This window comes from Gracilinanus agilis, chromosome 1 (genome assembly GCF_016433145.1).
Source record: "Gracilinanus agilis isolate LMUSP501 chromosome 1, AgileGrace, whole genome shotgun sequence".
Classification (NCBI taxonomy): domain Eukaryota; kingdom Metazoa; phylum Chordata; class Mammalia; order Didelphimorphia; family Didelphidae; genus Gracilinanus; species Gracilinanus agilis.
In genome coordinates this window covers 752515110-752526076 of record NC_058130.1, presented here as the reverse complement: position 1 = coordinate 752526076, position 10967 = coordinate 752515110, and the positions used below count along the sequence as shown (strand labels likewise).

Sequence of the window (10967 nt, the reverse complement as noted above, 5' to 3'; positions counted from 1 at the left end):
CTCTCTCTCTCCTCTTCTCCCTCTCTTTCCCTTTCTCTGTCTCCCACCTCTCTCCATCTCTCTCCTCTCCCCCCCTCACTTTCTCTCCCTGTCTCTCTCTCCTTCTATCTCTTTGCCTCTCCCTCTCCCTCTCTCTGTCTCTGTCTCACTGTCTCTCTCCCGCTCTGTGTGTGTCTCTCTGTCTCTGTCTCCCCCCACCCCCTTCTCTCATAATAAGGGTTTATTTAGCCTTCCTTAGGCCACCAGGCAGCCACCACACTGGTGCCAGACTTGGCTCTGTAGCACAGAACTCCTAACCTCCCGCTCCTCACTAGCCTCGGGCTTCCCCTCCACCATCCCCAGCAAGGAAGGCTCGTTGACTTGACTGAATAACCAGGGCCAGTGACGGTCCCAGGGAGCCAGACTTGGGCTCAGTTTGAGCAGGAGCCCTCATGACAGGTGTCCCAGAACAGGCTGCCTTGGGCGGCCCATAACATCCTGGCTCTGGAGGTGGAACGGCCACCAAGTCCAACCCCTTCACTTTCTGTAGAGGGGAACTGAGGCCTAGAGAAGCCGTCAGAGGCCCTCTAGGACCACCCCGTCATTTTTACAGCTGGAGAAACAGAGGCCTCCGAAGGAGAAGTGTCCAGGTTACACCCAGAGTGATCAGCTGGAGCCGGGCACGCGAGGATGGCGTCCACCCCTCGCTTTCCAACCCAGGCCTATTGACTCCTACTTTGGTGCTCTTTGCATGGAACGAGAGGGCAGAACCTGACTGACCATCCGTCAGTGAGGCTGTCACAGGATGGAGCCCTGAACGGAGGGGGAGGTTGAACAAGAAGGCCGCCGGGCAATAACTGTTTATTAAGCACATACTATGTGCCCGGCCCTGGAAGGCCTCTGAGGTGCTTCTGATTTCATGATTCCGAAATGCTCATCCCACCCCTCCACCCTGGGGTCCCCCTGCCATGGCCTCCCTCTCCGGACTCCACTCACCTTCTCCCCTGTCAGAGTGACCATGTCTAAAGGCCCATACATGAAGCGGCCTGTCAGAGTCTGAGGCCCATCCTCGTTGGCTACGGCATCATTGATCCTGTGATTAGCAGTGACGTTCTGGGGGAAGGAAGAGAGAAGAGGCAAGGGAGACCCTGGGACGGATGAATCATGAGGCAGAGTTTGGAGGGGCTCCAAATCTAGAGCTAGGAGGGACCTCAGAGGCTGTCGAGGCCAACTCCCATTTTATAGATGAAGAAACCAAGGCCCGAGGAGGGAAAGGGACAAAAGCGTGTGCTCAGAGGCAGGTCCTGGGACTGTAGAGCCAGAACTATCCAGCCTCAGGGACCTGTCACCAGCCTCCTTTGCAGTGTCCACAGTTAGTCTGCTTCGGCTTATCTTCTTAAGTGACTGGGAATGCATGGAGACTGGTGGGCTTTCATCTGCGCTCCACAGACCCCCAAGTGGGCTTGAAGATAGATTTTATTTGGTCGGGGAGATAGTCTGCGAACTTGTATGAGGGAACAAAAAGGCATCCTTATTTTCATTCACTTTTGGTTTCCTTTGCTGTCCTACACATTTTCTTTTGTGCATTTAAGGATACGAGTCTGAGAAGGGCTCAGAGGCTTGGCCTGACCGGCCCCTTCTCTAGACGGGTAGTGGTCTTCCTGGCAGGGGGCCCTTGGTCCACTCCTAGCAGCTTACCCGCAGCTTCACGTGGGTTCTCTTCCTCTGCCATTTTTCTCGGGGCTTTGAGGGGGTAAACACAGACACCTCCTTGCCATCCAGCTCCAAGATGCTGGCATTTTCATGCCTCATGACCTGGGGTGGGGACAGACGGAGGAATGAGGAAGAGGAATGACCACCCGGGAGGCAGAGACCAAAGATGCGGACCTACCTGTCTCAGCAGGAAGGAGACCACATCGGTGGATTCCCAATAGCTGGCGTGGAAGAGGTGGGGGAGAGCCACGGTGGGGAAAGCAGTGAGGGCGTCCGGGCAGTACAGGGCATAGTCGATCCTCTTTGTGCCCCACCATTTGGCGGCAACTGGTGGGAGAAAAGGCTTGATGACCAAAATGTGGAGGGACAGAGAGAGACAAGAGAGATGAGAGAAGAAAGGAAAATGAGAGACAGAGAATGTGAATAGAGAGGAGAGGAGAGAGACAAAGAGAAGAGACAGAGACAGAGAGACAAGAGAAATGAGAGAGAGAATGAGAATGCAGATGAGAGGACAGAGAAAAGTGAGAGGAGGGATGAGGAGGAGGAGAGACAGAGAGAAACAAGAGAAAGGAGAGAAGAGAGAAAAATGAGAGAGGGAGAGAATGTGAACAGATGAGAGGAGAGAGAAAAATGAGAGAGAAGAAAGATAAGGAGACAGAAACAAGAGAAATGAGAGAAGACAGAAAAATAAGAATGAGAACAGAGAAGAGGAGAGAGAAAAGTGAGAAAGAGAAGAGGGACAAGGAGAAGGAGAAAGAGAGACAGGAGAGAAAAGAGAGACAGAAACAAGAGGAGAGACAAGTGAGAAAGAGAAGTAAGAACAGAGATGAGAAGGAGAGAGAACAAGAGAAACAGAGAATGAGAAAAGGAAAGAGGATGTGTGTGTGTGAGAGAGAGAAGAGAGAAAGAGGAGAGACAGAAACAAGAGAAATAAGAGAAGACAGAAAAATGAGAGAAAATAAGAATGGAGATGAGAGGAGAGAGAAATAAGAGAGAGAAGAAAGATGAGGAGAGTCAGAAATGAGAGAAGACAAAAATGAGAATGAGAACAGAGAGGAGAAGAGAGAAAAGTGAGAAAGAGAAGAGGGACAAAGAGGAGGAGAGATGAGAGAAGAGAGGAAAATGAGAGAGAGACAGAGAATGTGAACAGAGATGAGAGAAAAGTGAGAAGAGGGACAAGGAGGAGGAGAGAGATAGGAGAGAAAAGAGAGACAGAAACAGGAAAGACAAGTAAGAAAGAGAAGCAAGAACAGAGATGAGAGAGAACAAGAGAAACAGAGAATGAGAAAAGGAAAGAGAGGATGTGTAGAGAGACAAAGAGGAGAGACAGAAACAAGAGATAAAAGACAGAAAATGAGAGAGAGAATGAGAATGGAGATGAGAGGAGAGAGAAAAATGAGAGAGGAGGGACAAAGAGGAGGAGAGACAAGAGAAGAGAGGAAAATGAGAGAGACAGAGAATGTGAACAGAGATGAGAAGAGAGAAAAGTCAGAAAGAGAAGAGGGACAAGAAGGAGGAGAGAGACAAAGAAGAGAAATGGGAGAGAAAAAAGAGAGAAATGAGAGGAGAGACAAGTGAGAAAGAGGAGAGAGAACAGAGATGAAAGAGAACAAGAGAAACAATGAGGAAGGGAAAGTGAGAGGATGTGTGAGAGACAGAGAATGAGAGAAATAGAGAGAGAAAAAGAATGAGAAAAGGAGAGAAAGAGGTGTGTATGCTTCAAAGAAAGACTGTGATGGAAAGACAAAGAGGGAGAGAGAATGAGAGGGAGAGAAATAGAGAAAGGAAATGAGAGAGACAGGAAGGAAAATAATGATGAGGGGAAAGAGAGGATGTGTGTGTGTGTGTGTGTGTGTGTGTGTGTGTGTGTGTGTGTGTGTAAGAAAGAGACAGAGACAGACAGAAGAAAAGAGAGGAGGGAGCCTGACGCCGCCCCTCCCCAGGCTCCCCAGCTGGCTCAGCCCGCTAACTCCAGTCCTGGATTTCCATGCTCTAAGGGGAGTCCTGAATGCCCCCCAGCCCAGCAGAGTGTGCTGCAGGGCAGGCCCAGGTCTGCATGGTTCGGCTTGTCCGCGGTTCCGAGCAGGCAGGTGGCTGTGGGAAGGGCAGCCTCAGACAGGGAGAGGAGCCGCACCATTTCACCCAGTGGTGTCTCGGTCCTTGGAGGTGATTCTAGCTCTGGCTCCTCCCAGAGTCAGGCTTCTAAACTGAACGGTCTGCCCCAGGCCGGGCCAGGATCGGACGGGGAGGGGGAAGAGTCTGCCCGACGCTCTCCGGAGAGCGAGGTAGGGCATGTTTTGAAGGCGGTTTCAGCTCTAGCCAAAGGGCCCGGCACTTGGCATCAGACGGCCTGAGTTCCGTCCCAGTTGGGCTGCTTCCCAGCAATGTGATTTTGGAGGCAAGCTCTTTGGGTCTTAGTTTCCTCGTCTGTGAAATGGGGGGCCGCTCGTACTAACGCTTGGCAAAACCCTTCAATGCCGTGAGACCGTCCGCTGGTGTGACGGATTCCTGAGACTTCTAAGAGTCGGGCAGCCCGTCACTGCCGATGTGTGGAAGTCGGGGTTCTCCCCCTCACCACCCCATCCCCTGCCACATGGGAGAACCTCCCCCCCACCAGACTTAGAAGAGGGGGTAGAAAAGGAGCTCAGCATTAATGGTGGAAAGCAAGCAAAGCGTTGACGGCATCCAAGTGTGGCAAAGGAGCTCAAAGCACGGGAGACAGCGGTTAGGGCAGAGGAGAGAGACCAGGGCCTGGGCATCATCATGCCAGCAGAGCCACATGCCCTGGCGTAAAAGCAAGGAAGTGGTCATATACAGGGCACGAGGCAGCCCTCGGGCCAGCCAGGCTGCTGCAGAGGGCTCTGCCGGACGGAGGGCTGCGGGGCGAGCTTGGCCACGGGGCAGAAATTCGCCCATTCTGCCTCGGCACAACTCTGACCAATACAAAGCTCCTTCCCTCCGATTAGCCCAGATCTCTGACTCTTATTCAGTGCTTCTAAGGTCTGTTCAGAGGACTGAGCAGAATAAACCAATTCTTTTTTTTTTTCCTACGTGAAAAACGCTTGGACACGTCGATGTCTATTTGCCCCTCCAGCCCCGGGTCTTCTCCTGGCTAAACACTCCCAGCTCCTTGAATGGATCCTTCTAGGACGTGGCCTCGAGGCTCTCGACCATCTTCAGGACACCCTCCAACCTACCAACGCTTCGACTCTCCAGCCTGCTGATGCTACGAAGCTGCGCTCTCCCTCCAGACTCCCGTGGCCTAGGAAACAGCTCCCTGCCCCACTCAGGCTCAGCCAGTGGTACCCGGACCTCCCCAGCACATCTATTCTGTTGGTTCCAGCTCCTTTTGGCTTGTCTTTCCAGGCTGTCGAGGCCTCGCCAGCCCTCCTGTCCTCTGCCTCTGATGGCTTCTCCAGCCATTTCTCCCTCTGTCCAGCCACACGTTCCCAGAATAAGCCACTTTGCCCACCCTAGAGAAAGCAGTCTAGAGGTTTCTGGGAGAGGCATTAGGGTAGGAGAGTTGGTTATCTCAGCTAATCTAATTTTTAAATTTGATTTAATTAATATTTTTATTTAATTAATTTAGAATATTTTTCCATAGTTACATGATTCATGTTCTTTCCCTCCCCTCCTCCCACCCCCCTCCTGTAGCCAACGAGCGATTCCACTGGGTTTTACATGTGTCATTGAGTTCATCTAATTTTCAACCAGCACCTCTACTCCAGACCCTTTTGGCTTAAACTCAGCTTTCACCCCACTGCCCTCCCAGCTCAGCAGAGTAGGGTTAGTCTTGAGGCCCAGCCCAGCGATGACCCCAGACAGAAACCCCCCCAGGCTCTCTGAGGAGTGATCCTAACATTGCTCCTGACAAGACAGGGTAGGAGTGAAAATGTGCCCAGAAATGAGAGCAGAGTGTGACTTGTGGAAGAAGGAAGGCATGGGGCTGCCCTCCCCACAATACCTTCTCCGATGTCCAGATTGGGGACTCGGTCCAGGCTCGGACTCAGATCCCCCACCAACCTCTCTCTTACAGAGCTGACGGGTAGTTCCCCTGGCTGAGGCCTGGGCCTCTGGGGCACCAGGGTGTCGGGGGGCTGCTGGGGGAGGGCAAGCAGGGACAGGCGCCTGACACTGGGGGTGTGACTGAGGGCCGTTGGGGTCTCTAAGGAACAAAAACAATAATGAAGCTCATTAACACCAGCAAACAGAGCCATGGAACCATGGGAGACACATGTGGTGCTTCTGACTCCCTCCTCCCACCTCAGAAGGGAAGTCAGCCAGCTGAGATCTTGATGAAAAGGCTGGAGAGTTAATGATTGATCAGCTGTCCTCACAAATGGGGCCAATGGTGGAGAGAATCCCAAACAACAATAAGAAAAAAGTAAAAGATGATAAAAAACATTCAATTATCCAAGAGCAGCAATGAATCCAAAGTCATCAGTACTTTTGATTCTGATTTCTTCCCAGCAGATTTCCCTTCCTAAATCTGGACTCAGGCTGATGGCAAAATCCATCCATCTATCCACCCATTCATTCATCCATCAATTCATCTACCATCCATCTATTCATCCTTCCATCTATCTGTCCATCCATCTGCCCATTCATCCATCATCCATCCATCCATCCATCCATCTGTCCATCCATCCATCCATCTGTCCATTCATCCATCCATCCATTCATTCATCCATCCTTCCTTCCTTTTTTTCCTCTCTCCCTTCAACTAAACAACCAACCAACCAATCAACCTTGCCTCTCTTAATTGCCTGTCATTTCTTAGGCACTGTGCTAGGCACTGGGCACGGGAGGCTTGCCCAGCCATGTGCTCAAAGCCAAGGGAAGCTAGTGTGTAATTAGAATCGGCTCCCCAGGACTTCAGTTCCTACTTTCCTTCTCCCGTTATGTGCTAATGTAGGGAGAATATAAGTTTTGTGTAGCCCTGCCCCACTCTCTCTTCCTGGGATCGCAGCCATGAAAGCTGCCTTTGGGAGAGGCAGGAGAACTTACACATGTAGGTTTACTTTTTGATAGATTAAATTAGGTTTGAACTTCTATTTCTTTTGGTTTATTTTCTTTCTACTTCAAGTGATTATTAATAAACTTTAGAAATATAATACTTGGAGCATACTAATTTAAATCTTACACTAGCCTGGGATTAGTTACCCTGGCTTTGCTACTTCTACCTGTATGACACTGGGCAAGTCGCTTTGCCTCTCTGTGCCTCAGTTTCCTCATGTGTAAAATGAGGAGGTGACCTCCAAATGTTCTTTTCTAGTTCTGTGATCCTCTGATCTGTTGTGACTTAATACACCAGGCCAGTCCAGAGTAGATGGAGGAATTCTGTGTATGACGCCCCAATAGGGAATTTTCAGGAGCAAGTGTGAAGAATTTGGAGCAGGACACAAAAGGACATCGCCCTCTCAGTCTGGGGGAAAGAATTCCCAGCCCAGAAAATCAGACCTACATGCCCTGGTCAGGCCCCAGGGGTTTCCGGTGGTCCAGTGAAGGGTCTAGTGTAGTCTAGTCCATCCTCACACTTACTATATGTGTCTTGACTCCCAAGATTGTTGGTCCCCCCCAGTTCCTCCAGGCCAAGAGTCTGCCTCCCTCCCCCATTTCCCAGTGTGCTCTGAGCTCAGTCAGGATCCCCTAATCCCTCTGGCCTCCTCTGGTCGCCATGTGTCGCCATGCCCTTTAGCCTAAACACAACCTTACCCTCAAGCCATCATCATCTCTTTTCTCCTTCCATTCATGGCTGAGCTTCTAGAAAGGGTTCTTGACATTCATCACCTCCACTTACTCTCCACCCACTCAGCTCCTCAGTCCCTTGCCATCTGGCTCCCCATTTCCAATGTGGTCTAGAGAAAAAAACTCTCTCAAAGGTAACTAGTGACTTCCTTCTCTTTCTCCTCTCTAAATCAATGGTCTTCCTCTCCCTCCCTTTCCCTCCCCTCCCCTCCCCTTCCCCATTCCCCCCCCCTCCGGTCTCTGCAATTGTTTGACACGATTGACCATCTTCTTTTTTTTAAATACCCTTATCTTTTTTTTTTAATTGATTATTTAAGAATATTTTTCCACGGTTACATGATTCCTGTTCTTTCCCTCCCCTCCTCCCACAGCCAACAAGCAATTCCACTGGGTTTAAATACCCATATCTTCTGTCTTGGAATCAATACTAAGTATCAGTAAGGGCTGGGCAACGGCGGGGTAGGGGGGGTTGGTTTAAATGGCTTGTCCAGGGTCACACAGCTAGGAGGTGTCTGAGGGCAGATTTGAACTCAGGTCCTCCCAACTCCAGGCCTGGTGCTCTGCCCTCACCTTGTTCTTCTAAAGATCTAGAAGGCTCAGGCCACATAAAGGAGCAGATCAGAATGGAATGGAAAAACCAGCGAAGTTGACCAAACCCTGCTGCTGCTCACTGGGTAGGAGGGTCTGATTGGGGATGTGGAAGATGGCGTCACTTATGACTTTCTTCCTTTATTCATTAGACTCTGCATTTGACAGCGGAGATACGGAAGTGAAAGAAGGGAACAAGAAGCCCGCTGTGGCCTCCACGAGTTTGCACCCTCCTGGGGAGACAGGACTTCTTTAGGAAGGGATTCCCTGAGTTGTCCACATCCTCCATCCCTCAGTCTGGACCTGGACTTCAGAATCCTGCAGGAAGCCCTGTGGCTACGACAACAGCCCTTTCTTTCTTCTCTCCCACTGATGGCTTGGCCACCTTGGCATCCCCTTCTACAACATGCCCGCTTTGCTTCCAGAGTCCTGGGTCTACCCTGAGGTGGTGGGGCCCGGCAGTGTTGCAAGGGGCAGAGCCACTGGTCCCAGCCAGAGGCCGATTCTAGGAGGGGAGAGGCTAGCAGACACCCCAGCCCCCTTGAACCACCCTCTTCCCAAAGAAAAGAAAAGAGGAACACGGGATGCTCCCAGGCTTCACTTACTGTTGGCGATGTTGGAGGCCGTGTAGCTGTCGGCCATGCCAGACACCTGGCTGGTGATGCTGACCTCGCTGGCCCGGCGGAAGCCCCGGAAGGTGGGGGCCGTGCCAGGAGAAGAAGGGGAGGCGCTCTCCATGAAGACGGCGTTGTGGGACTGGATCACATCCGCTGCATAGAACAGAAGGAGGAGGTCAGACTGTCTCTCTGACTTCTCACGTGCACCAGCCAGCCAGCCCCCTTGCCCACCCACAGAGGCCAGAGACAGGGAAAGAGGAGAGACAAGGAAAATGGGAGGTAAAAACCAAACCCACTGCATGGCAGCCCCCTACCGCCCGTCCCCCACCAGAGATCCAAATCTAAGGCCACAGGCTACAAAGAGGAGGCAGGAAAGGGGACAGGGAGCAGCTGGGGCCTCTCAGAGGGGATGGGGATCAAGAAGCTTCCCTGAAGCACACAGCTGAAGAGACAGAGAGAGACCCAAAGGCAAAATGGCTCGGCCTCGGGCAGAGCCCCAGAAAATTCGGGAGGGCAGAAGGGAACCAAGCTAGCAGGAGTGGGGCGCGCTGGGATGAGAAGAGAAGGCAGCTCCTACACCCTTCCTCCCATTCCCCCCGGCCCCCGGCCCTGTGTTCTTCTGGGGGTGGGGATGGATGTTAGACAGTGGAATGATGGATGGCAGGTCCTCAATCCAGGAGAGACGGCAGAGACTCATTATGGCGCTGCCCCACGGGGGCCCCCACCTCGACTCCTGGAGGGACACTCCTTGGTCCCATCTTGAAATCTGCTCTGGGGCATGCGGTACTAGGATCTCATCTCTTCTTTCCTGCCTGTTCAGTCCATCTCAAATATATAGACCACCCATTTAGCAGAGACCAGTTTTAGAGGTGGAATATGGTGGAGAGAAAAGCCAGCAAAATCTGGGCTCAAATCCTGCCTCGGATACATACAAGTTACTTCATCTCTCAGTGGGCCCAGACTAACTCCCTAAGTCTGTGGCTTAATGAAGAGTTGCTGATCTGTATTGGTGGATGGAATTTCCATATTTCCATGCTGGGAGTGCCCCCCTCCCCCCAGACGACATCACAGATCCAAACACAATACCAAACAGACAGAAAACTGGGAAGGAGACAGGGGAGGGGAGATCCCTGAGTGCTTTGGGTCTGTAGGGAGGAATTCGGTTCAGGATGGGACTAGATGGCTCTGCTGGAAAGTCAAGAAGGGGGAGGAAACCAACTAGGGGCCTGGGGAGCTGGAGAGTACCCCCTTCTTCATTTGCACCCCACTCCTCCTAGCACCTTGATTATGGAACCTGAAAAATGGTGGTCCCCTCACTCCTGCGACGCTTCCCTGCTATGTTCCGTCTGGCTTTGCCTCCTCTCCCTAAACTTGAAGGCTTTTAAGGTTCCTTCAGGATTTAAATTGGGGATCCTCTGTTCCCCCCAGCCCCAGGCTCTATGTTCTAGGTTAGAAAGGAGGCCAGAGGGACAGCCCCAGGCCTGGGAAAGAACAGGCGATTCCTGGGTAGCCTGACCCCCCAGATACTATCCCACCCCCAGATCCATCGTGCTAGCTAGACAGGGATTCCCTAAAGAAGCCTCAACGGCTCAGCTCTCTGCCCTGCCCCTGGCCTTCTAAAATGAAGATGATATAGCAGGTTCCCCAGCTGGTGCCCTGGCCATGTGGAGGGCAGGACAGTCTGGGAGACCAGGGGAGGATCCCAGAGCCAGAGCCCAGGACCGGACGGAGGTCCGTGATCTGCATCAGCCCAGGCAGAGGCCAGGTGGGACTCTCCTTCTGGGGAAGATGGGCCAGCAATCGCCCCTGAGCCATCCCGTTCCCTGCTCTGCGGACTATAGCCAGTTCTGGTGTCTGAACCCCAGACCCTCTGGCCCATGAACTCAGCTGCAGGCCACGGAGACACAGAAAACCCTGAGCCAAGCCAGTCTGGACTGACCTGTGGCCTGAGTTGAAAAAAGGGTCCTGTGGAGAAGGAGACCACTTCTAACTTTCCTACCCAGGCGAGCCTCCCCCTGCCGCCTCTCTACGTTCCCCCTGGCCCCACGTCAATGAAGAAGCCTTTGAGGACAGGGCGGGAGGAGCTCTTTGTCCCAAGGGCTGCGGGGACGAGATGCAGGGAGGGCCCAAGCCAAGAGAAGATGCCAAGAGAGGCAAATGGCTGTCTGCAGCCTCACCAGTCAGAGCCATGCAGCATCCCTTGGGAGGGGGACGGAGAGAAAGAGAGAGAGAGAAAGAGAGAGAGAGAAAAAAAAGAGAGGGAGAGGGAGAGAGAGGAAGAGAGAGAGAGAGAGAAAGGGAGACAGAGAGACAGAGAGAGAG

The 10967-nt window shown here is 52.2% G+C and overlaps 1 protein-coding gene across 1 annotated transcript in view; it reads right to left on the bottom strand.

Annotated features, from left to right (window-relative positions):
- PITPNM2 (phosphatidylinositol transfer protein membrane associated 2) overlaps window positions 1-10967 on the bottom strand; it is a 108209-nt gene that overhangs the window by 14290 nt on the left and 82952 nt on the right. The window contains exons 14-19 of the mRNA XM_044685404.1: window positions 8960-8999; window positions 8634-8867; window positions 5657-5857; window positions 1871-2019; window positions 1678-1794; window positions 856-1092 (exon numbers count right to left, since the gene is read on the bottom strand). Coding sequence (XP_044541339.1) covers window positions 856-1092; window positions 1678-1794; window positions 1871-2019; window positions 5657-5857; window positions 8634-8867; window positions 8960-8999 — 978 coding nt within the window. The remainder of the gene's footprint in view (window positions 1-855; window positions 1093-1677; window positions 1795-1870; window positions 2020-5656; window positions 5858-8633; window positions 8868-8959; window positions 9000-10967) is intronic.